The 27,803-nt window shown below is 32.8% G+C and overlaps 1 protein-coding gene across 5 annotated transcripts in view; it reads left to right on the top strand.

Annotated features, from left to right (window-relative positions):
• Positions 1 to 27,803, top strand: part of dnmt3aa (DNA (cytosine-5-)-methyltransferase 3 alpha a) — a 61,580-nt gene that overhangs the window by 2,770 nt on the left and 31,007 nt on the right. For 3 of the 5 annotated variants that reach the window (XM_051139309.1, XM_051139307.1, XM_051139311.1), the window contains 4 exons: positions 8,041 to 8,148; positions 18,779 to 19,004; positions 19,390 to 19,433; positions 21,558 to 21,725. In XM_051139309.1, coding sequence (XP_050995266.1) covers positions 8,041 to 8,148; positions 18,779 to 19,004; positions 19,390 to 19,433; positions 21,558 to 21,725 — 546 coding nt within the window. Of the gene's footprint in view, positions 1 to 8,040; positions 8,149 to 11,489; positions 11,598 to 18,778; positions 19,005 to 19,389; positions 19,434 to 21,557; positions 21,726 to 27,803 lie in introns of those variants that run through there. The other 2 variants (XM_051139308.1, XM_051139310.1) reach the window with 2 other exon arrangements.

The following is a 27,803-nucleotide window of genomic DNA, read 5'->3' as shown; positions in this document are numbered from 1 at the left end:
CTGACGTGCAGTGTAGATACGGCTTCACAGGCTAAACTAAACTAAACTTGAAAATAGTTTAAAAGCAACGAACTATTGAGAAAACAAATACTCTTTATTCACAACATATAACAATATACTTTATTTTCAGTCACTTACATCTAATGAGTGTTTATAGCCTATGAATACATTTTATGAAAGCTCTCTTAATTATCCAGATCGTTATGATTTGATCTCCTATATGATTTTATCTCTTATATAAGCGACAAAACAATCAATGAAGCCGTCGTTAAAACCGTCAAATGTAATGGAGCCCTTTTTGCTTGTATATAAATTTGGCCAAACAACGAAGCCGTCGTTATAACCGTCAATTATAACGTAGCCTTTTTTGCTCATATATAAGCAGCAAAACAATCAACAATGGCGCTGTTATAACCGTAGACTGTAATGGAGCCTTCTTGGCTCAAATAAAAGCGAATCTGTCCTTATAACCGTTAATTATAACTAAGCTTTTTGCTTGAATATAGGCGGCAAAACAATCAAGGAAGCTGTCACTACAACCGTTGATTATAACTTACACTGTAAAAAAAAAATCCGTAAAATGTACGGTAAAAAACCGGCAGCTGTGGTTACCAGAGTTTTACTGTAAAAGTTACGGTAGCAACGTTTAACATTTTATGGTTTTCACTTAAATTTACAGGTAAATACTGTAATTTCATTAACTGATATAATGTTAATTTACCAACCTATTGAAGTACTGAAATCTGTTTTGTACCTTTGTAATACACTGATAACCACCAAAAGCAGGTGGTGATGAGAAAGTCGCATGATGAACCAAAGCTCATCGCAAACAGCTTTTAAATATTAACATATATAGAAGATGCACAGTGTCATTCGCACAAACACTAAACACCATCATGGTAACACACATGAAACTGAAATAATGCAATAAACATTAATTTAACAACATTAGATGTAACATACAACCCTATTGTACAAAACTAAGTGAAAACTAAGAAGAAAGAGTTATTTCAACAAAAAAAAAATAAAAGAAATGTAACACAGGGAATTCTGGGAATGTCAATTTATGGTTATTCACTGTAAATGTTACAGTATTTTACTGTTAACCATTTAACATGTTTTTACTGTAGCATTTTTACAGTTTTTTACTGTTAAATTCAGGGCATTTTTTACAGTGTAGCCTTTTTTGCTTGAATATAGGCGGCAAAACAATCAACGAAGCTGTCGCTATAACCATCGATTTGTAATGGAGCCTTTTTGCCTCGAATAAAAGCGGCAAAACAATCAACAAATCTGTCATTATAACCGTCGATTATAACAGAGCCTTTTTTGCTTGTATATGAGCGGCAAAACAATCAATGAAGCTGTGACTATAACCGTCGATTATAACGGAGCCTTTTTGTCTCGAATAAAAGCAGCAAAACAATCAACAAAGCCGTCGTTTTAATCGTTAATTACAACGGAGTATATTTAAGCGCCAAAACAGTCAACGATTCTGTCATTTTAACCGTCTATTATAACAGCCTTTTTTGCTTGTATATGAGCGGCAAAACAATCAACGAACCTGTCACAATAACCGTCGCTTATAGCGGAGCTTTTTGTTTTGCTAGTATGAAAGTGGCAAAACAATTAACAACGCCACTGTTATAACCGTAGACTATAGTGGAGCCTTTTTGGCTTGAATAAAAGCGGAGAAACAATCAACGAATCTGTGATTATAATCGTTGATTATAACAGAGCCTTTTTTGCTCGTATCAAAGCGACAAAACAGTCAACTAAGCCGTCATTATAGCCATGGATTATAGATTATTACGGAGGGTTTTTTGCGTAGGTCACTTGCTTGTAGAATTAACGGGGGAAAATAATAAACACAAAACAGTGCTTGAAAGTAGTTAAACAGTACCAAAAAAATGAAATACTCTCATAATAGACAATACATTAAAGGCTTTCTTATCTCATTAGATATATTTGCGTATAACATAAATTAGATGAGTAGGTTTTACCAGAACGTCACGTCTTGAAAACTTCAGATTGCGTCCGAATCTCTGCGCAAGTAAGTGAACACAAACGCTGCTAGCTACGCAATCTAAATACACTTTTTTTTTTCTCACAGTTACCAAAAGGAGGCAAAAATGGTTTCAATTAGCATTTTTACCTTTTTTTTTTTCTCGGATTACACTTTAATTAATTACACTTCAAAACCGTTATGTCCATTATGTTTTTAAATGTTTTTAGCCTAAAAGCGGCGATAGCGATAAAGCTTATAAGATATTTTAAAAAAGATAGGTTACTCTTATATTAAAGGTGTACCTTAAGGTGTAAGGCTAGTTATGTATGCAACCAAGTTGCAATAATCTATATTATTGCTTTAATTTGATGTCATTATACTTGTGTAGGGCCTTGTGGTGACAGAACTAACCCATTTAAACTAATCAGATCTCACCTCTGTGCTAGTCAAATGTTCTATTTATCTGAAATGGCCCATCTTTGGAATCAGTCGGCGAAATAACCACATAAATGATTAGGGAAACTCATTAAAATCACTGATGAGCATTAACCTGGAACCCATCAGAGAGAGTAAGCGAGTGATTTTACAGTCCTACTGACCTCAGGAATCTCGAGAGCACCGCCGCAGTGTCATTGAGGTTACGACTGTGGGTGTGTAGGAACGCTCTAGTAACTCTCCGTAACTCTTCATTTTCCTGCTTCGCTCCTCTTACATTTTAATGGCCGTTCAGTTATTATAAATCTGTTTTCAGCTGTTGGAGCAGCACAAAGCCATGTTAGTTTATGTACGCTGGCCTTACAGTGTTCCGAACTGATTTATGCGGCTCAGAGTCATGTGAGGTGAGGCATGTGGTAGATGTACCATTGTAGGTGATTTTGAGAGTCAGTTTACACCTAAATCTAGACGAAAGTGTTGATATGAACTATTTCCAACCTAAAAATCTGTGTTAATGTGTACTGAAAGAAGCATTTTTATTACAGTTTGTGTTGGTGGGGTGAGATTGTTAACTGTAGTGTTTTCATTGCTTTTCATTAACTTTGCACCAGCTTTGGTCTATTGAGCAGGTGAATCAGTTACTAGAGCTTTAGTAATCGATCTCGAACAGGGCAAAAGGTGTGTTTGAAATCTCGGATGTGTGTGTGTGTTTTGTTTCTGGTGCATTTTATTGCTCTGCTCATTCAGATGCCCTTCGTGAACCCAGCTGAAGTTATTTATTGGCTGATATAGTATTTACGGCAGTGATCAGATCAGTGTTTGCTTTGGCAGGGAAAATCGACCCATTTAAAAGCGTGCATGCAGAAGCGCACAAACATTCAGAGTATGGCCTTGATATGCTTTAATCTAACTGAAAAAATGTAGTTAGTTAACATATTTGTGTTCATATACATGTTTTTGTTGTTATTTGTGAATGCTAAGATTTCAAATGAGGATTTGAAAAAAATTGGGAACATTGTGGAATTAATTTAATTTTAATACTTAGATTTTTTTTTAATAAAGCAAACATTAATTTTTAAATATTATAATTTAGTATATTTTTATTATTTAAAATATATATATATATATATATTTTAGTAAAAAAAAATTGTTGATTTAATTTGGTGTCTGTAGGACAGTGTGCTGGTGTATTTTCTCATTTGAGCCTTTATGTATGTGTGAGAGTCTTTAATGCTCTACCTGGAGATGGAGAGTGGAATGTGTGGAAGAGAGAGAGAAAGAGAGAGAAAGAGAGAGAGAGAGAGAGAGAGAGAGAGAGGTGCTGGACCCAGCAGACTCGTTACACCAGGGAACTTCCTCCTGTTCTCGGCCCAGTCTGGTTGCTTGGCAACAGCAGTGTCCCAAAATAACCCGCTGATGACCGAAATAATCTGGAGATGACAAAAGCAGACACAAAATGTCTCCGCACTCTGATGTTCTGATGTAATATTCCACTATACTGTTAAACACTGACATACTGAGTCATGTGTTTATACTGTACTCTTATAGTACAACCAAGCCACTACAATTATATTAATTATTGTATTAGTACAATTACTACCATGTTTTGTTCTGTATTATTATAAGGCACTAAAAGACTGCAATAAATCATAACGATAGTTATGATGTATAAAACATTTGTGCTGCTTAACATTTTTAATCTTTGGTTAATGGAAAGTTCTTTTTTTTTCTTTCTTTGATGAATAGAAATCTTCTTCTATCTATCTATCTCTATCTATCTATCTATCTATCTATCTATCTATCTATCTATCTATCTGTTCCCACAATTCTGGGAGTCACTGTTTTATTTTATTTTATTTTATTTTATTTTATTTTATTTTATTTTATTTTATTTTATTTTATTTTATTTTATTTTATTTTATTTGATTTGATTTGATTTGATTTGATTATTTGATACTCAGATCAAAGTTCTTCAAATCAAAAATCAATATTTTATTTTATAGATCAAAGTCATTCAAATTAAAATTCCTTTATTATTTTATTTTATTTTATTATACGCCCATAGATCAGAGTCCTTCAAATCAAAAATCCATATTTTATTTTATTTTATTTTATTTTATTTTATTTTATTTTATTTTATTTTATTTTATTTCATTTTATTTTATAGTTCAAAGTCATTGAAATTAAAATTCTTTTATCATTTTATTTTTTTTAATTTTATTTTTATTTTTTATTTTATATAGGTCAAAGTCCTTCAAATTAAAAATCCATATTTTTGTATTTTATTTTATGCTCATAGATCAAATTAAAATTCCTTTATCATTTTATTTAATTTTATATTATATTATATGCTCATAGATCAAAGTCCTTCAAATCAAAAATCCATATTTTATTTTATTTTATTTTATAGATCAAAGTCATTCAAATTAAAATTTCTTTATTATATTTATTTTATTTATGCTCATAGGTCAAAGTCCTTCAAATTAAAAATCCATATTATTTTATTTTATTTTATTTCATGCTCATAGATCAGAGTCATTCAAATTAAAATTCCTTTATCATTGTATTTTACTTTATTTTAATTCATTATATGCTCATAGATCAAAGTCCTTGAAGTTAAAAGTTTAGCATAATTTAAAATGATTTTGTTTCTAATAATATTAATAGATTTTTTTAACAATATTCTTTTGTTTTTATAATGTTCTTTTATTTATTATATATGTATGATATATGTATAATGTTGAATTGTTACATAAAATGTAAGTATATAAAATATAATTAATTAATTAATTTATTTTCCTTCACGATTCTGTGAATCACCATTTGATTCTAAAATAACTCTACATACAACTCTACATTTTTAATTTAAATCTAATTAATGACTTTACTAACTTTTTTTAAATTTGTGCATTTTTATTAAATTACTTATTATATTTTTAAATGACAAATTCTTAATAAATCACAACAATTGTATATCAGAAATTATAAACAGAAATTAATAATAATAATAAATACAGGAAATCAGTAATATTGTAAAATATTATTACAATTTAAAAGAAACTGATTTTTATGTGAATGTATTTTAAAATGAAATTTTCACCTTTATTACTTCAGTGTCACATGATCCTTCAGAAATCATTCTAATATGTTTTTTTTCTCAATTTCTTATTATTGTCAGTGTTGAAAACAGGTTTTTCAGGATTTTCAGGATTTTCTGATGAATTGAGCGTTAATTTATTTGAATGGAGATCTCTTGTACCTTTGTAAATACTAAAATTTTAGTCATACCTTCAGTTTTTACACTGTTTCCTCAGTTATATTTGGTAATTAGCAGACATTATGACATTGCATGTCTCAAAGACTGTGGTCACGGTTCATCACATCTTTCTTGATTGAGGCTGAAGTCTTGGATTGGTCCATTACGCTCCACTGACCCACTGAAATATCTTTCTGAGTGGCTCAATAATACAACACGGATCAGCGGAGTTCATGTCGCGTTTATTGGTGGTTTTCATAACTCTAATGGACTTGAGGTTAATGTTTAATGACTATTAACATCCGTTCAGGCGGTTTCACACACACTCTCGTTTGCAGAAATACTCCCCTGGTGACCCCTGACCTGTGGGGACTGATTAAACTCCATATTGTTTCAAAGGTTACGACAGAGCGATTTACGAGAGAGACAGGAGAGTCCGTGATTACATCTGCGCAATGTGTGTTGTGGTTGCAGGGTTGTGTGTGATAACACTAGTGGATAAATAACATTAGCGGGCACATGGTTGCCGGGATTGTTGCCAGGGAAATGACCTCATGGTTTTGTTCAGGAGAGCAGCATCATGACCTGCTGGAGACAGTTGCTAAGCAGTATTTTCACCTTAGTAACCGCTCTCATCTGACTGGATCCCTGCTGAGAGAGTCCAGACGGATCATCTCTGTGTGTCTGTGTTAGTCTGTCACTGGAAAATATGGTTAAGTCCTTATATGTATTTGTTTTTTTACACTCATACAATTTAAATTACAAGTCAGTTTTATTTTAGATTTTATTTTATTTTATGCCCATAGATCAATCATTCAGATTAAAATTCCTATTTTTATTTTATTTTACACTCAAAGATCAAAGACCTTCAAATTGAAACTCCATACTTCATTTTATTTTTTAAATGTTATTTAATTTAATTTTATATTTCATGATTATAGATCAAAGTACTTTATTTTATTTTATTTTATTTTATTTTATTTTATATATGCTCATAGATCAAGGCCCTTCAAATAATAATCCCTTATTTTATTTATTTTTATTTTGTTATTATTTTATTTTATTTTATATTTTATGCTCATAGGGTTAAAGTCCTTCAATTTAAAATCCCTTTATTTTATTAATTTTTATTTTGTTATTATTTTATTTTATATTTTATGCTCATAGGATCAAATTCCTTCAATTTAAAATCCTTTTAATTTATTTTATTTTATTTTATTTGTTTATTTTATTTTAGATCAGTCAAATAAATAAAATTCCTTTGATATTTTATTTTATAAATATTTATTCTATGCTTATAGATCAATGCCCTTCAAATAATAATAATAATACCTTATTTTATTTTTTATTATTTTATTTTATTTTATTTATGCTCATAGATCAAGGTCCTTCAAATAATAATCTCTTATATTATTTATTTTTATTTTGTTATTATTTTATTTTATTTTATTTTATGCTTGTAGATCAAGGCCCTTCAAATAATAATACCTTATTTTATTTTATTTTTTATTATTTTGTTTTATTATTTTATTTTATATTTTATGCTCATAGATCAAAGTCTTTCAATTTAAAACTCCATATTTTATTTTATTTTATTTTATTTTATTTTATTTTATTTTATTTTATTTTATTTTATTTTATTTTATTTTATTTTTATTTTATGCTTGTAGATCAAGGCCCTTCAAATAATAATACCTTATTTTTTATTATTATTATTTTGTGTTAATAATTTTATTTTATATTTTATACTCATAGATCAGAGTCTTTCAATTTAAAATGCCATATTTTATTTTATTTTATTTATGCTCATAGATCAAGGTCCTTGAAATAATAATCCCTCATTTATTTTATTTTATTTTATTTTATATTTTATGCACATGATCAAAGTCTTTCCATTTACATTTATTTTATTTTATTTTATGCTCAAAGATCAAAGTCCTTGAAATTAAAAGTAACACATTTTAAAATTATTTAGTTTCTAATAGTATTAATTTTCTTTTTTTATAATATTAGTTTATTTTTATAATATTCTTTTATTTATTATATATGTGTGATATATGCATTATGTTATGATATTAATTATATTTAACTATTGATTTTTTGTCGTTGTTATTAGTAGGTATTTGTTTGCTAAAACAATCGCTTCACTGCTTAGAGGGAAACAATCTATGTCAAAATATATTTCAAATAGAGAATATTTTAGAGAGCATGAAAATCTTGTGGTAGTATAGTTCAGCTTTGAGCCAGTATCACTGATATCTCAGATTACAAATGAAAGACAAAAGCCAGTGTGTGTGTGTTTGTTGTAGTTCTGATGTGTTTGTGTATTTGTTTGTTTCAGAGTCCAGAGACAGCACAGGAAGTGTGTGAGGTCACACATGAAGAAAGAGTGACGGACACACCAACACGAAGAGTCGGACGACCCGCTCGAAAACGCAAAGCACCAGGAGTGAGTACATGCACGCATGCCATACGCATAACTACGGCACACATGTGAACACAACTTTACAAAACATGCGTGTTTATGGATAAATAATATACATGCATAGCATGCTCATTGCCTTGTCTTCTTTATGGCAGTGGTTCATTGGCGTGTATGTGAGCTGATTTGAATGTCTGTGAGCCGTGATTGAAAAATGAGCAGCTGATCAAATATTGCATGAGATACTAGCTTCAGCCCCGTGTGGCTGTGCTCTACATGTGCTGATTTAAAGAGACAGTTCAGCCAAAAATTTAAATCCTGTCATGATTTACTCACCCTCATGTCATTCCATTTTTTTAAAGAACTTAATACTTTAATATGCAGCAAATCAGCATAATAGAATGATTTCTGAAGGATCATGTGACACTGAAGACTGGAGTAATGATGCTGAAAATTCAGCTTTGATCACAGGAATAAATTACATCTTACAATATATTCAAACAGAAAGCAGCCATTTTAAATTGTAAAAATATTTCACAATATTACCATTTTTCCTGTGTTTTTGCTCAAATAAATGCAGCCTTGGTGAGCAGAAGAGACTTCTTTCAGAAAATATAGTAATGAGTGTGTTTTTGGCTTGTTTTGGATCTCAGCAGCATCTGCCTTGATTTAAGTTCATTTAAAATACTTCTTCTAAACGCCTTTTGTCTGTAACGGAAAAAGTGAAAGAAAGATATATAGGTTTGGAATGGCATGACGGTGAATAATTTCCATTTCCATTTCCTGGCTGAACTGTTCCTTTAATGGAAAGACTTGCCTTTGTCTTAAAGGGATAGTTCACCCTAAAATGAAAACCATTTGCTCACCCTCAAGTTGTTCCACACCTACATCAGTTTTTCTTTCTGAAGAATGTGGGTAACCACACAGCTGACGGTAGCCATTGACTTCCATAGTATGGAAAAAACACTAGTGAGGTCAATGGCTACCAGCAACTGTTTGGTTACCAACATCCCTCAAAATATATATCTTCTTTTGTGTTCAGCAGAAGAAAGAAACTCATACAGGGATAGTAAACGATGACAGAATGATCATTTTTGCATAAACTGTCCCTTTAAGTCCCATGTATTTGACTATAATAATCAGCATTAAACTCTATTTTAAGTTAAAGTAATAGTTCAACCCAAAATAATAAAAAAAAATCCCTTCATAGTTTATGCACCCTCAAGCCATCCTAGGTGTATATGACCTTCTTCTTTTAGACAAATACAATCAGAGTTATACATTTGAGGTCAAAAGTTTACATATACCTTGCAGAATCTGCCAAATGTTAACTATTTTACCAAAATAAGAGGGGTCATACAAAATTCATGTTATTTTTTTTTTAGCACTGACCTGAAGCACGTCCTGATTTTGCTGAGTTAGACGTGTTCCTGGGTCAACATTGGAATATTTTGTTGACCCTGGAACAACATTTTAATCCAAAAATGTAATCTTGACCACATCCTTACACCTAAACCTAACCTTACCCATGAGTATTCCCTAAAATCAGAGGAAATGATAGATGAATGACACTGCTGTACAAAAACCAAACACTGATTGTAAGCCTAAACTTCACAACAACTATAAACTGTTTTTTCAAATCTGATTGGTTAATCACAGTTTTGTTCCAGGGTCAACAAAGATGTTGATCCAGGAACATGTCGTTCTTGGTAAAATCAGGTTCTGCTTGACGTGAATATGATATTTCACATAAAAGACGTTTACATACAGTACACAAGAGAAAATAATAGTTGAATTTATAAAAAAGTTTACATACACTTGATTCTTAATACTGTGTTGTTACCTGAATGATCCACAGCTCTGTTTTTTGTTTAGGGATAGTTGTTCATGAGTCCCTTGTTTGTCCTGAACAGTTTACCTGCCTGCTGTTTTTCAGAAAAATCCTTCAGGTCCCACAAATTATTTGGTTTTTCAGCATTTTTGTGCATTTGAACCCTTTCCAACAGGGACTATGGTTTTGAGATATGCAACTATTACAGAAAGTTCAAACACTAACTGATGCTTCAGAAGGAAACACAATGCATTAAGAGCCGGGGGGTGAAAACTTTTGAACCGAAATGAAGATGTGTAGATTTTTCTTATTTTGCCTAAATATAATTTAGTACTTTTCATTTAGTACTGCCTTTCAAAAGCTGTGGAAGCTACTTACATGTTTCCCAGCAGACATAATAAGTTAAATTTACCCTGATCTTCAAATTCCAAAAGTTTTCACCCCCGGCATTCAACTTAATGCATTGTGTTTCCTTCTGGAGCATCAGTGAGTGTTTGAACCTTCTGTAATAGTTGCATATGAGTCCCTCAGTTATCCTCAGTGTGAAAAGATGGATCTCAATATCATACAGGACGAACAAGGGACTCATGAACAACTATCACTTAACAAAACAAAAACAGCTGTGGATCATTCAGGTAACAACACAGTATTAAGAATTATACATATATAAGTGTATGTAAACTTTTGAACAGCGTCATTTTTATAAATTAAACTATTATTTTCTCTTGTGGACTATATGTAACCATCTTTATTGAAAAATATGTTTTTTCAGATCAGTACTAAATAAAAAATAACATGCATTATTGTATGACCCCTCTTATTTTGTTAAATAATTAACATTTTGCAGATTCTGCAAGGTGTATGTGAACTTTTGACCTCAGCTGTATTAAAAAACGTTCTGGCTCTTCCAATGGCTTTATTAATGGCAGTGAATGTAACACTTGCGGTAAGCACACAACAAGGTTATTTTCGTAAATGAAAACTAAAGCTAACATGAAAATGATTGGTCAAAAAACATTTTCGTAACTGAAATAAAATAAAAATAACAAATAAATAAAAAAAAACTGAAATGAAACGAAACTAACAACAGTTACTGAAAAACTAACTGAAATAAAATAATAATTATCAAAAATAAATAACTGTTTTCGTAATAATTACACTCTTGTCTGGTGGCGGAAAAATGTATGCTGTGTGGCAGTTTAGGAAAATAGCCTACCTGTAAATGGTGCATCAGAGATGTGAAGATATCTGACAGATAGATGAAAACAGTTTAAAACAGAGTCCTGCACGGGTGCTGCACCAACAGTAGGCCGCTTAAAAACACCTGACCCGTTATCTGACAACAGCAAAGTGAAACTAATCTATATAAACGAAATAGAAATGTGCTCACAAAATAAAAACTAAACTAAAACTAACACAATAATTAATGAAACTAATAAAAACGACACTAAATTTTATTGCAAATTTCAAAACGATATTAAAATAAAACGAATTTAAAAAAGCAAAACTATAATAACCTTGGCACGTAAGACAGGAACTCAGGAAGAGGGTTGCAGCCAACATGCTCACTGCCAGGAAGTCAACGTTCGAGAGAGAGAGTGTGTTAGAAAGACGAGGTGCTGTTGCCTGCTGGTTTCTGATGATGGTAAGTTCTCATCAGTGTATCGTTATTTGTTTTTTCAGATGGACATCGCAATGATCGTAATCGCATTAGGGTTTGATCTGCAAAACTCAAGCGTTAATGTGCAAAACAGACGCTGAATGTTTGATAGGAGGAAAGCGCTCACATACACAGCCATTCAAACGTGTAGACATGCTTGACTGAAGTGGGACAGTTCACTTAAAAAAAAGAAAAAGACTCGTTGCATCATTTACTGAGCCTCGTGTCGTTTCATATCAAAGTATCTCAGAGTTTTATTTGTCCATGTAATAAAAGTCAGTGGGATCCTACACAACTTTGATTGTATTGACAACAAAGTTCTTTAAATTGTCTTCTGTGTTTCACGGAAGAAAGAAGTCGTCGTGCTTAAAATGATTTTTCTGCTGAACTGTCTCTTTTGATCTAAGCTTGCTCATGCTTGAAGTCGGTGTTAAACGCTGTTCGCAATGCTTTTATTTCCGTAATGTGATGTATTTTTTTCATTTGAAGCAGGATGTTCACTCAAAAATAAGTTGTGATAGATACTAGAATAGAGCCAGCTAAGAATGAAGTATTGATAATTTTCAGTCTTTCAGTCTTTGTCTTATTATTGGTATATTTGCTGTGAAATTGGAGATTTTAAGGGGTGAATTTTACAGTCAGAGGCATCATTGTAATCAAGCAGCCATAGCTGAAAATTATAATCTTAATATTAGTACAAATCTAGAAAAAAAGGGAAAAGGCCATGCTTTAGAGATTGTTTTTTACTAAATAATGTGATAATTTTCATTATAATTTTCATTATATTGAATATGATTTCATATAAATATTATATGTGACATTGTATCTGTATGTGTGTGTGTATATATGTATATATATATTTGTGTGTGTGTGTGTGTGTATATATATATATATATATATATACACACACACACACACACACACACACACACACACACACACACACACACACACACACACACACACACACACACACATATATATATCATTGTTTTTTAGTCAGGCATTTATTTATAATTATCTATTTCATGGAAGTAATTATTAGCTTTACTGTACTGACGAGAATTGTAGTATCTGTGGATTAAAATAAATAAATATATATAGGTACATCTTAAAAAAATTCTGAATATGAAAAAGTTATTTTTTTATTGTAACTTATTTTAAAAACTGAAACTTTCATATATTCTAGATTTATTACATATTAAATAAAATTTAATATAAAATTAAGTAAACTATTTCTTGTTTTAATTTTGATGATTAGAGCGTACAGCTCATGAAAGTCAAAAATCCAGTATCTCAAAATATTAGAATATTTCCTAAGGATTGCAAAATGGATTTGCAAAACAGAAAAGTTCAAGTTTTTCGAAGTATGTTCATTTATGCACTCAATACAGCATAAATTACAACATCAGTGAAGTGTGCCATGGAAGTGATCAGCCTGTGGCACTATTGAGCGTTCAGATCGTCTGTACATTGTTGGATCGACTGTTTCTCATCTTTCTCTTGAAAATATCCCATAGATTCCATATGGGGTTCAGGTCAAGGTATGTTGGCTGGTCAATAAAGCACAGTAATATCATGGTCAGCAAACCACTTGGAAATGGTTTTTGCACTTTGGGCAGGTGCTAAAGTCCTGCTGTAAAAGGAAATCAGCATCTCCATAAAGCTTGTCAGCAGATGGAAGCATAAAGTGCTCCAAAATCTCCCGGTAGACACCTGCACTGACTTTGCACTTGATAAAACACAATGGACCAACACCAGAAGACGTCACGGCACCCTAAATCATCACTGACTTCAGAAAATTCACACTGGACTTCAAGCAGCTTGGATTCTGTGCCTCTCCAGTATCTTCCTCCAGACTCTGGGACCATGATTTCAACATGAAATGCAAATTGTTTTATCTGAAAAGAGGACTTTAGACCACTGAGCAACAGTCCAGTTCTTTTTCTCCTTACCCCAGGTAAGATAGTTCTGACGGTGCTTGTCTTGATAGCCCTTTTCCTGAAGACGTCTGAGCATGGTGACTCTTGATGCGCTAACTCCAACTTCATTCCACTCCTTGTGAAGCTCTCCCAAGTGTTTGAATCGGCTTTACTTGACCGTGTTCTCAAGTTTGCGGTCATCCCTGTTGCTTGTGCACCTTTGCCTACTCAACCTTTGCCCTTTCTTTCAAGTCAACTTTGCATTTAATGTGCTTTGATACAGCACTCTGTAAACAGCCACCCCATTCAGTAATGACCTTCTGTGACTTACTCTCTTGTGGAGGGTGTCAATGATTGTTTTCTGGACCATTGCCAAGTCAGCAGTCTTGCCCATTAATGTGGTTTCAAACAAGAGATACCTGGAACTGGAAACTCAAATGTAAATATTCTTGTAAAGAAGTTCGTAGAATGGGAAGAAGGAGGTGGGAACCGGCGAACATTTAAACACTTTAATAATAAAATATACACAGAAGTAAAGTGGCAGCCCCTCATGGACGACTGCCGTACACAAAACACAAAATGAAGTCCAGGCCTGGTCCTCTCTCATCTTCCACTGTCGTCGCTCCTCCTTTTATCCTTCTGGAGCTCCTTCGTAGGACTCAAGACTGGTGAGTGGCGCAGGTGTCGCTCATTATCATCATATTCCACCGGCCTCGTTCCGTGCCCACGGCTCTCGGCCCCGCCCCACTCGTCACAATTCTAATATTTTGAGATACTGTATTTTTGACTTTCATGAGCTGTAAGCTCTAATGATCAAAATTAAAACAAAAAAACTTTTGAAATGTTTTACTTTACATGTAATGAATCTAGAATATATGAAAGTTTTATTTTTTAAAATAGGTTACAATAAAAAAAAATTACTTTTTGTATATGTATTATATATATTTTATGTGTGTGTATATATATATATATATATATATATATATATGTATGTGTGTGTGTGTATATATGTATATATATATATATATATATATATATATATGTGTGTGTGTGTGTGTGTGTGTATGTGTATAAAACATAAAAATATCATTGTTTTTAATTTTGTTTTTTTTTATCAGCGGCTCTTAAAAAGGTCTTGAAAATTCACCTTTCAACAGATTAAGGCCTTAAACAGTTCATGGCATTAAAAGATGTGTGCATTGCAGAAAAAAATGAATATCTTACTCAGTATTTTTTGTGTTTTGTTTTCCAGTACAAAATCAAAACTTCCTTAAGTCAATATATATTGATAGGACACACTGTAAAAAAACTATTTGTTGAGTCAACTTAAAATAATTTGTAACCTGGCTGCCTTAAAATTTTAAGTTCAGTCAACTCAAAGAAAAGTTTATTTAACTTGAAATGTTAAATTATACTAAGTGACAACTTAGATATTTGAGTTGAACCAACTTAAAATTTTAAGGCAGCTGTGTTACTTACCTATCGATTAAGTTTAGCAAACACAAATATTTCAGTTGTTACTTAGTACAACTTAACATTTCAAGTTGAATAAACTTATTTTAGTTGACTGAACTTAAAATTTTAAGGCAGCAGGGTAACAAATTATTTTAAGCTGACTCAACAAATTGTGTTTTTTTTTTTTTTTACAGTGTATGCAAAATGAACGCATTAAGTTTTGTTTTCTGAGCAATTTATCAAAACGAAAAAGGTTTATGCTTAAAACAAGAACAAATAAACTTATTTTCTTATCGAAAAGTTTATTTTCCTTACCCCAATGGCAGAACATAAATTTACAGATAGTGTACTCACCCCCTTGTCATCCATGATTTTTATGTCTTTCTTTCTTCACTTGTAAATAAATTGTTTTTTGAGGAAAACATTTCAGGATTTTTCTCCATGTAATGGACTTACAGTGCAGGTGCCCCCAAATTTTAACTTCCAAAATGTCATTTAAATGCAGCTTCAAAGGGCTCTAAACGATCCCAACCGAGGAATAAGGGTCTTATCTAGCGAAACGGTTGGTTATTTTCTAAAAAAAAATATATATACAATTTATATACTTTTCAACTTCAAACGCTTGTCTTGTTTAGCTCTGTGTGAACTCATGACAGTACTAAACAAGATGAGCGTTTGAGGTTAAAAAGTGTATAAATTGTAATTTTTTTAGAAAATAACTGACCGTTTCACTAGATAAGACCCTTATTCCTCGGTTGGGATCGTTTAGAGTCCTATGAAGCATTTAAAACTACATTTTGGAAATTCAAATTTGATGGCACCATTGAAGTCCAGTATATGGAAAAAAAAATCCTGAAATGTTTTCCTCAAAATACATTTCTTTACGACTGAAGAAAGAAAGACATGAACATCTTGGATGACAAGGGGGTGAGTACATTATCTGTAAAGTTTTGTTCTGGAATTGAACTAATCCTTTAAAAATCTTTAAAAGTCTTACATTTACCCGAAACCCCTCAGTACTTTTCAAACACGCATTTATCATATCAACAGACTGGTTGTACGTTATCATAAATAACAAAATTGCAAAAGTGCCAGGCAAACAGACTTCAAAATGTACTACCGATATCTAATAAAACCATCACAGCCATATCTTAATCTAAATGCACAGAAGGCTTGTGGGAATTGCAGTGTTTGTTCGGTAAATGAATGTTAAACACACTCCTTCGCCAGAGGGCTTGTTACCCACTTTAATGTACAGTCGCTCCTCTGAACCGTTTGATTCATATCATCTCCTTGATCTTGCCACATTCATGGTGTTTCAGTTGCGTAATATATTTCGCTTCAGGCCAGACACGCTCCACACGAGTGCGCAAGCGCAATGAACGCTTTGATGAATGCTTGCAACCGGCTCGGTTTGTGTTTTGACCCATTTTGGATGCATGAGATTGCCCTTCTGTGGTTGGAAGCGTATGCATTCACATACTCAAGCGTATGTGTCTTTATTCTATAAAAAAGAGTGGAGAAAGTGTGTGTGCTTGGGTTTGAAACACCTGGTCCTTTGAGGTTTATAGAGTTTCTCACCTGTTGATTAAAGACATCAGTAGATCGCTCTAATGAACTAATGTGTGTGCGACTGCACTGATTCATACGCGCATACGAGTACTTTTGGCATCTATTAACTCACAGACAGCAGTAAAACTCACTCGTCGTACTGAACCTGAGAGACTTTTATTGTCCATCATAAAGTTAGCAGACAGCGTCGCTCTGTAGGACGTCCCGGCAGCCGCAAAACATTTTAGCGATTTCCTGCTTGATTTCTTCATTGATGGATGATAAAGTTGACATAAAATCAACCACAACCCTGTTTGCTTTCTAAATGCACATTATTTTGAAGACATAATTCCTGGTAGATAAAATCATGTTTTGTCTCATTGAATATCCTGTTTCATTCAGAAATATGTCACATCATGGCAGCAAAATGGTTTTGAATGTGGCTTCATTTTGATTAAGTGTTTTAAAGAGGTAAATGCATGCATTTGCAATGAAGTATAAAGCATTTGTAATGCATCTTTAAAATGCAATACAAACTGTAGACTGACCTTTGGCTGATCTGTGACTCCATTAGCACTAATGTGTCACTGCACCTTGATATATGTGTCTTATGCAATATGAATCTATGCATATTACATTTAACATTTAGAAGGTGTTTTTAACTAAAAACAAAAAACAAATGAGGAATATTGCATGCAGTTTATGCCGTGAAAGCCAACAGCGGTTGAAAATCATGTTTTAAGAGTAAGCTAGAGTTGTATAGAAGCTACAGATGTAAAAGTGTAATGAAAAGAGAGATGAAAAGAGACTTTTAAGAAGTTCATTTATAAAAAAGGGTTTCCTTTTTTTGTCAGCCCTCTGAGATAAAATATTTGCTACAGTATTACTCATATATATACTTATATATACTTACTAAACTATTTACTAAACTATTTAAATAATTTAATCACACATTCACATGTTCATGGTTCTCTCTTGTCAGGCAGTGGTGACATTATTTTACCCAAATGAAATTCAATACAATTAAACATTTATATATATTTTTTAATTAAATTAAGTTAAAATTAATTTTAAATAAATAAACAAATAAAAAATTATTATTATTATTATTATTATTATTATTAATTATAAAATATTTATGGTGATTTTACAATACTTTATTATTATTCACTTATTATTAACATATCAAAATAATATTTATTTATTGTACTAATTTAAATTTTATACAAATAATAATTATTATTTATAATTGTAGTATTTTTAATGCTAATTAAAAGAAATGAGGATAGAAGTACATTACCAGTCAAACGTTTTTGGAGAGTAAAATTATTTTTTTATAAAAAAGTGCATTTATTTAATCCAAAATACGTCAAACAGTAACATTTTTAAACATTTTTACTATTTAAAATAACTGTATTCTATTTGAATATATTTTAAAATGTAATTTATTCCTGTTATTTACTGCTCAAAAAACATTTATTATGTTGAAAACGGCTGAGTAGAATTTTTTCAGGTTTCTTTGATGAATCGAATGTTCAGAAGAACAGCATTTATCTGAAATAGAAATCTTTTGTAACATTATAAATGTCTTTTATCATCACTTTTGATCAATTTAAAGCATCCTTGCTAAGTAAATGTATTAATTTCTAGAATTTCATTGCCCCAAAATAAATATATATAGATATATACTGACTTCAAGCTTTTGAGTGGTTTAGTGTATAATGTTTCAAAAGCTTTTTATTTCAGATAAATGCTCATCTTTGGATCTTTCTGTTCAAAAAAATGTACTCAGCTGTTTTAAATATTGACAATAATAATAAAAAATGTTTCCTGAACTGCAAACCAGCATATTAGAATGATTTCTGAAGGATCGTGTGACACTGAACACTGGAGTAATGATGCTGAAAATTCAGGTTTGATCACAGAAATAAATTGCATTTTAAAATATATTCAAATAGAAAGCAGTTATTTAAAATAGTAAAAATATTTCACAATAATACTGCTTTTGCTGTACTTTGGATCAAATAAATGCAGGCTTGGCGAGCAGAAGAAAAAAAAACTTGATTCATAGGACAGATGGTTTAGATCAAAGATATTCATCTGCTAGTCTGCAGAAATTCAGGTGGTAATGTAAAATTAGGGACAGTCCCTACTCTCATTCCCCCCCGTCTCATCCAGAACTTACATTTCCGTCTATGCCCTGTCTGAGTCATTTTCTCTCTGTCTATTTTCTGATAGGTGGATAGTTGTGGGCGTGTGATTGAGGGCGTGGCCTGTATGAAACGGGCGGGGTGCAACGGTGAAACAGAGAGTCGGGTTTCACAAAACTTGGAGCAGAACGACTCCTCCCCTGACTCCACCCACCAGAACGGCACAGACACGTCCCCCGGAGCGGACGGAGACTCCGCCCCTTCCACTCCACGGAAAAAGCGAGGGCGGCGGAAACTCGTGCACCCGGAGCGTCGTGAGTCACCTGTCTATAGTTCAGTCAGTCTGAACGATTTCACATATGAAATGTATCAGAACATACCATTTATAATGTGATTTAAAACAATGGCACGGTGCGCTATTGCAGCGTAAACTATTCTCCATTCAGTATTGTCTTTCAGGAACAGTGTAGTAAATACAATAACACACTCTTCAACTGTCAACATGTTTATAGCTAGTTACCTGACTAATAAATGTTTTATTTAATGGAACAGACATTTGACATTAGCTATATCGCCCCCTTAAGTACTTCCACATTAATGAAGATCTGCGTCAATGCGTTGGCCGAGCGTTTTCCATCTGTGTCTGCTTTTTCTTTTAGCCTTGTTTTCTTCTAAATGACCTGTGTGTTTGTCTTTCAGACGTAGAGGAGGACGACACCAGCAGCGACACCAGCAGAGGAGAGGTGAGGACTCAAAACACAGTAAAGCACTATCAAATAAGGAACGTAATAAAATTTGAGAATTACATTTACAGAATTGGGGCTGCATCATTTAGACAAAAATCATATTGATTTTTTTTTTTTTTTTTTAAATCTAATTTTAATAAATATTTATTTATGCATTTATGGTAACACTTTACAATAGTGTTCATCAGTTAACTACTGAACTAAGAATGAACAATACTTTATTAATCTTAATGTTAATTTCAACATTTACTAACTGATTATCATCAAAAGCTGTGTTTGTTAACATTAGTTAATGCACTGAATTACGCAAGAACAATGAAGGACTGTGTTTCATTAACTAACATTAACGAACATGAATACATAGTGTAATAAATGTATTGCTCATTGGTCATTCATGTTAGTTAATATATTAACTATTAGCACTAACTAATAGAAACTCATGGTGAAGTGTTACCGTATTCATTTATTCAAAAGCTCCAGGTTTGCTCTGCTTGTTTGTAGAGCTGCACAATTTGGCCAACAAATTGTGGTTTATATATCACTATGATTATATAATAACAATAATATTTTTTATTGTTACTAAAAAAAAGAAAAAAGAAATATTACTATTGTAATAATTCACTTTAAAAAAATATTTACAGTACAACTGCAAAATTGAAAATAAAGAAGTATTTAAGCAAATTTAAGAAAATTTACAGTACAACTAAAATTGCAATACATTTTATTTTATTTTATTTTATTTTATTTATTTATTTATTTTTTATTATCTTTTAAAGCTTCAGGTTTGCTCTACTTGTTTGTAGAGCTGTACAATTTGCCCAAAAAAGTGTGGTTTATATATCATTATAATTATATAATAACAACAGTAATTTTTATTATTACTAAATAAAAAAATAAGAAATATTAATATTGCAATTTATTTTATTTTAAGCTCCAGGTTTGCTCTGCTTGTTTATAAGGCTTCACAATTTTGCCAAATAATGTTTGCTTTATTTATTAATATTACTACATAATAATAATAAAAATGCAAAAATATAATAATAATAGTAATAATAATTACTATTATTATCATTATCATCATTATTATTACTAAACAAAACTATCAAACAAAATATTAATATTATATTTTCCACTGTAAAATCAAAAGATGTATAAATATTTATATGCAAATTAAGAAATATTTTTATTTTACAGTACAACTGTAAAATTACAACACTAATTACAATGCTAATATTTCTTCATTTCTTTACTTTCAAATGCTTATATTTTGCTGGAAAACTGCAGGCAACCCTTAAAGCTTCTTTGTTGTTGACAACAGACAGTTTTTAAGCGCTTCTCAGTACAACTTTGGAAAGAATTTTCAAATGCAGATTACAATCGACCCAGACTCATAAAGTAAATTTACTACAAAACGAGAAACTGAAAACACTGGATCATGAGCTGCTCGCATGTAAGCGAACAGTGCGGCGCTTCACTCTGAAATGTGCAGCGTGTATATTTACTTGCTTAAATGGCAACTTTAGATAACCACAGTAAGTCATGTAGTGATTTCAGTTTTGCTTGGATGAATATTGCAGCCCGGTGCAAGACTATGCTTGGAGGACTGGTTTAAACTTAAACTAATTGGTTATCTAGACCCAATCGAGGGGTTCAGAAAGGTCTAGTTAATACATCACAAAGAGTTGACCATCTGTGATTGATTAATCCGCTCCAGCTCGGCACGGATCGCGGGAAATAGGCGACGCACTGATGGAACGTTTCAGGCTGTGTTTATGTGAAAGACATGAATGTGTAAAGCCGAAACTTGGCCCGAGCGGCGCTGTGAGTCGTAACATGCCAAAGAAATGTGTTTACAGGCTGTCGAACACGTTACGGGTGTTTTATAAGGGCTACGTACGCACTGTAATTCACAAACATACACACATTTGTTTACGCTGCAAAACGAGTGTTTGCGAAAGTCACTTTGTTATCCATAAAGTGAGTTTTGGTGTCACATCAGCGCTCTGAAACCCACAGGTCGCCTCAAAACATGTAAAGGTCATGAAAGCGTGAGCTGGTTGAGTCTGTTATTTACAATATGTGTATTCCCAGACAGCTAAGAGAGCCGTGTTTGTCTTGTAGAGCGACGGGGGTCGTCTGAGGGGCCGGCAGGGCTGGGACATTAGTCTGCGGAGACGTCCCGTACAAAGAGAGACCTTCCAGGCCGGAGACCCCTATCACATCAGCCGCAGAGAGAAAGAGGAGTGGCTCGCTCGCTGGAGGAAGGAGAAGGTCAGAGAGACACCAGAAGTACAGTACAGTTTTTTTTACAATCTTTCAAAGTCGTATTTAATGTTTGTTGTAATGATGTGAGTTGGTTGTCAGTTGTTGTTTTTCATTACCACTGTGTTGTGACTCGTGCTGGCACAATGAGTCTAATCTTGAGCTAAAAATGTATGGTTTTCACAAAAATCAGTTTATTAAGCCCGTCTCTTGTGACCCCAATGCTCCACATATTAATTAAACATCTAAACAACATCTGGTGTTTAATATTATATTAGATCTGTGCATTACAGTAGGTCTTAATATACACCACCAGTCAAACATTTTTGAACAATAAGATTTTTAATGTTTTTTAAAGAAGTCTCTTCTGCTCAGCAAACCTGCATTTATTTGATCCAAGGTTCTGAAATATTTTTACTCTTTAAAATAACAGCTTTCTGTTTGAATATATTTTAAAATGTAATTTATTTCTGTGATTCAAAATATTCAATATTCTGATTTGCTGCTCAAAAAACATTTATCATTATTATTATGTTAAAAACAGCTGAGTATTTTTTTTCAGGTTTCTTTGAAGAATAGAAAATTCAGAAGAACAGCATTTATTTGAAATAGATTTTTTTGTAACATTATGAATGTCTTTATCATCACTTTTAATCAATTTAAAGCGTCCTTTCTAAATAAAAGTATTAATTTATATAATTTCTTTCCCAAAAACAAAAATAATAATAAATGCTATAGTGTATAATGTTACAAAAGCCTGAAAAAATGTACTCAACTGTTTTAAATATTAATAATCATTTTAATAAATTGTTTCTTGAACAGCAAATCAGCATATTATAATGAATTCTGAAGGATCATGTGACATTGCAGACTGAAGTAATAATGCAAAAAATTTTAAAATGACATTTTAAAATACATTCAAATAGAAACCAGTTATTTTAAATAGTAAAAATATTTCAAAATGTTACTGTTTTGCTATACTTTGGATCAAATAAATGCAGGCTTGGTGAGCTGAAGAGACTTCTTTAAAATTATTAAAAATCTTACTGTCTAAAAACTTTTGACTGGTACTGTATTGATCATCTATCAGTTTATTTGTGATTACACTAAAGTCATTTTTACATTTGATTAGCCTGTTTGCTTTTATTACTTAAAGGTGAACACCACTTCCAGAACAACAATTAACAGATAATGTACTCACCCCCTTGTCATCTAAGGTGTTCATGTCTTTCTGTCTTCAGTTGTAAAGAAATTATGGTTTTTGAGGAAAGCATTTCAGGATTTTTCTTCATATAATGGACTCCACTGATGCCCCGATTTTGAACTTCCAAAATTTAGTTTAAATGCAGCTTCAAAGGGCTCTAAATGATCCCAGCCGAGGAAGTATACTTTTTAAGCACAAGAGCTCGTGTAGCACAGACTCTTGCACGATGCTACAAATTAGTAATGGGTCGTTCTTGAACTATTCTTTCATTATGAATGAATCTTTAATGTGACTCGGGAAGAACTCCCCGAGATGATTTGTTCAGTCGCGCATGCGCAACATCCTATTAAGTTCTGTACTGGAAATAGTTCACCTGTTTCGAGTCTTCAAATAACTTTAACTCAATTTTTCTCAAAATTGACTTTGCTGACTCAAATGGGTCGATGGTCCATTCCACCAAATCATACATAATTTTAAAGGTTTTTAAATGAAGACTGTGAAAATAAAAATAACTAATTTTTGCGACTCATTTTGCCAGCATTTTCTTTTAAAATACATTGATCTTGCATGAAAATAGCCACAGATTCTGGTATGGCAATGAAAATAAGCAAATAAATATATGCATTTACAGTCTATCCACAGCATTTGTGTAAAAGTCAAAGGATCGTGCAAAATGCATGTTATTTTCATTTGCAACTATTACAGAAGGTTCAAACGCTCACTGATCCTCCAAAGGGAAACACGATGCATTAAGAGCCGGGGGGTGAAAACTTTTGAACAGAATGAAGATGTATACATTTTTCTTATTTTGCCTAAATATCATATGAGGTCATTTTTATAAATTCGACTATTATTTTCTCTTGTGGACTATATGTAAACATCTTTTATGTGAAATATCTTATTCAGCTCAGTACTAAATATACAATAATATGCATTTTGTATGATCCCTCTTATTTTGTTAAAATAATTAACATTTTTAATGATTCTGAAAGGGGGGATGTAAACTTTGACCTTAACTGTATTTGAATAATTTCTGACTTTAAATTGCATTATATGAGGTGGATGAACTGGTTACTTATCACTTACGTAATGCATGTTTTTTTTTAACTGTCTGAAAAGTCATTTTCTTGTATTATTGCCTGAAAATTCTGCAAACGTTATCAGATTTGTTCTATTTATGAGGTAACTTGAAAGAGGAAAGATTAGTATCATGGTAGCCTTATGAGTAATGATTGAGTTGGCATGAAAAGGAAATTGACTCTGATGACTCAAAATGTGTGTTTCAGCTCTTATTGTGAACGATTCATCCATGCATGCTTTAATTTTTAATTTGAATTTCTGACCTTGAAATGTTCAAATATGACTAAATTTTACATGCCGGACTTCTCTAATTATTTATTTCACTTAAACACCACTACTTTCTTACAATAGACCGCACACTCACATTCAGATCTGCTTCCATCTAATCAGCACCATTTTTTCTTGTTTGATGATCTGTTTTACTGAATGAATGTTAGAATATTGAAGAAAAAATCTGTCGCTACTTTCTTTCAGTTTATGGGTTTGAAAAGCTGTATTTTTTAAGCTGGCTTGAGAGAGCAAACTTACTGAAGCTGCTTCTTTTGAGTCAAAATGTAGTCAGTATCTCCTCCTAGAGCTTTAAAGCTACAACCACCAAACTCGGGTCAGACCTTCAAACTGGTTTGAAGTTAGTTGCTATATCTTTTCTAACTGATCCGCCTTACGGTTTTCAAAAAACGGTCTATCAAAACCACCTAAAATCCCATAGACTTTCATTGAGGGGGTGAAAACTTCTATACAAAGAGACCTATGGTGCATCTAAGTTGTTTATTGCTATAGCAAAGCTTAACAACTCCCTACTTAAAAACAGCTAAAACCAGCCTAAGCTGAATGGCTGGTCTTTCAGGCTGGTTTTAAAATAGTTTAAAGTGGTTTTGGCCACTTTTTAACTGGTCAGACCGGGAGCCCTGGTGAAAAAACCAGCATATGCTGGTAGGTATGTTTTGATGCTGGAATGCTGGTTAGGTAGGTTTCGATGCTGGTTTAAGCTGGTCCTTCACTGGTTTAAGCTGGTCCTTCACTGGTTTAAGCTGGTCCTTTGCTGGTTTTTGCTGGTCATGTTGCTGGTCAAGGACCAGCATAAACCAGCTACCTACCAGCATATGCTGTTTTTTTCACCAGCTAAAAGACCAGCAAAGGTTAAACCAGCTATTTTCAGCTTAAACCAGCTAAAGCTAGACAACCAGTCTGGTTTTAGCTGTTTTTTAACTGTTTTTTTTTTTTAACCGAATCAACTGGTTTTAGTTGGTTTAAGCATGCTAAACATGCTAATCATGTTAACCATGTTAATCATGCTAGCAACATGCTAGTGACTTGCTAATCATGCTAACAACTGCTAATAACTTGTTACTTGTTAACTTGTTACTTGTTAACAGTAACATGCTACTAACTTGCTAACCATGTTAGAAACATGCTAGCAACATGTAAGTAAATTGTTAATCATGTTAGCAATGTGCTATTAACATGCTAATCATGCTAGCAACATGTTAATAACATGCTAATTATACTAGAAACACGCTAACAATGTGCTAGCAACTTGCCAATCATGCTAGTAACATGTTACTAACTTGTTAACCATGTTAGATACATGTTAGTAACTTGCTAATCATGCTAACAACATGATAGCAACATGCTAAACATGCTAACAACATGCTAGTAATATGCTAATCATGATAGAAACATGTTAGAGACATGCTAATCATGCTAATAACATGCTAATCATGCTAGAAACATGTTATCAACAAGCTAGTAACATGCTAATCATGTTAACAACATGCTAGTAACTTTGTAATCATGCTAGCAACATGCTAGTGACTTGCTAATCATGTTACAAACATGCTAGTAACGTGCTAATAATACTACCAGCATGCTAGTAACATACTAATCATGCTCGCAGTATGTTAAACACTTGTTAATCATACTAGCAACATGCTAGTAACTTGCTAATCATACTAACAACATGATAGCAACATGCTAATAACATGCTATTTATACTAGAAACATGTTAACAATATGCTAGTAACTTGCCAATCATACTAGTAACATGCTATTCATTTGCTAACCACGTTCGATACATTTTAGCAACATTGTAGTAACTTGTTAATTATACTAGCCAAATGCTAGTAACTTGTTAATCATACTAGCAACATGCTACTAACTTGCTAATCATGCTAACAACATGATAGCAACATGCTAATCATGCTAACAACATGTTAGTGATATGCTAATCATGATAGAAACATGTTAGAGACATGCTAATCATGCTAATAACATGCTAATCATGCTATCAACATGCTAGTAACTTTGTAACTTACGGTTTTCAAAAACCAGAATATCAAATCCACCTAAAATCCCATAGACTTTCATTGAGGGGGTGAAAACTTCTATACAAAGAGACCTATGGTGCATCTAAGTTGTTTATTGCTATAGCAAAGCTTAACAACTCCCTACTTAAAAAACAGCTAAAACCAGCCTAAGCTGAATGGCTGGTCTTCCAGGCTGGTTTTAAAATAGTTTAAAGTGGTTTTGGCCACTTTTAACTGGTCAGACTGGGAGCCCTGGTGAAAAAAACAGCATATGCTGGTTAGGTAGGTTTTGATGCTGGTTTAAGCTGGTCCTTCGCTGGTTTATGCTGGTCCTTAGCTGGTTTAAGCTGGTCCTTTGCTGGTTTTTGCTGGTCATGTTGCTGGTCAAGGACCAGCATGAACCGGTCAAGGACCAGCATGAACCAGCTAAGGACCAGCATAAACCAGCTACCTACCAGCATATGCAGGGAGACCTGCTAAAAGACCAGCAAAGGTTAAACCAGCTATTTTCTATACTAGCCAAATGCTAGTAACTTGTTAATCATACTAGCAACATGCTACTAACTTGCTAATCATGCTAACAACAGCCTATAAAAAATGCGAACAGCAAGCTAATCATGTTAAAACATGCTAACAACATGTTAAGTCATGTAAGCAATGTGCTAAATCACAATAGCAACATCAACTTTCACACTTTTACAACTGCTTTAAACTTTCAGGCTAGGGTTTCTCAAGCCAACTCAAAGTTTGTTGTCAAACTTTACTCATCTAGTTGCATTATGTTCTTCGACTGTATGTTATTGTAACCATTTTCTCTGGTATTGGACGTTATGCCACAAACTCTTGTGTTGAATCCAGAACATTCCTTTAGAGACAAAGAGGGAAAGTGCTCAGCGTCTGCTGCTGAAGTTTGATACGAGTTGAGTTAAGGACGTATGGAAAACTCACATCCTTCAGCTGAAGCTGCTGAATGATACAAATGAGTGTGTTTATAAGGAATGGAAAACAATTTAGTGCAATGTTGAGTGGTATGTATCTGACACTCTTGAGCTGAATGCATACTGTGTGTGTTTTGTCCATTGAAGTGAGCAGAATGTGAACATCAGTGGAAAGTCGGTTGGGTTGGGTTGGGTGTGTGTGCAACTGTGTTTGTAGTAGTGGAGTGCTTGGCCACACTGTGAGGCCCTGTTTCCTGTAGAAGTGTGTGTGTGCTGTGCGAATGTGCTGAACAAACTCAAAGCGCTGAAGTGTCTGTGTTACTGATGTGTTATTTTAGTTCTGTGTTATGGTTTTACTTTGTTTAGCATTCACTTCCTATTCAAATAAGTCTCAAACATGCGGGGTAGAATTAAATGCTGTTCTTTTTAACTTTCTATTCATCACGGTTTCCACAAAAATATGAAGCAGCACAACTGTTTTCAACATTACTAATAATAAATGTTCTTTGAGCAGCAAATCTGCATATTTGAATGATTTTAAAAGGATCATGTGACACTGAAGACGTAATGATGCTGA

This window comes from Labeo rohita, chromosome 20, assembly GCF_022985175.1.
Source record: "Labeo rohita strain BAU-BD-2019 chromosome 20, IGBB_LRoh.1.0, whole genome shotgun sequence".
In the NCBI taxonomy this organism is placed as follows: Eukaryota; Metazoa; Chordata; class Actinopteri; order Cypriniformes; family Cyprinidae; genus Labeo; species Labeo rohita.
This window is presented reverse-complemented; position numbering and strand designations above follow the sequence as displayed.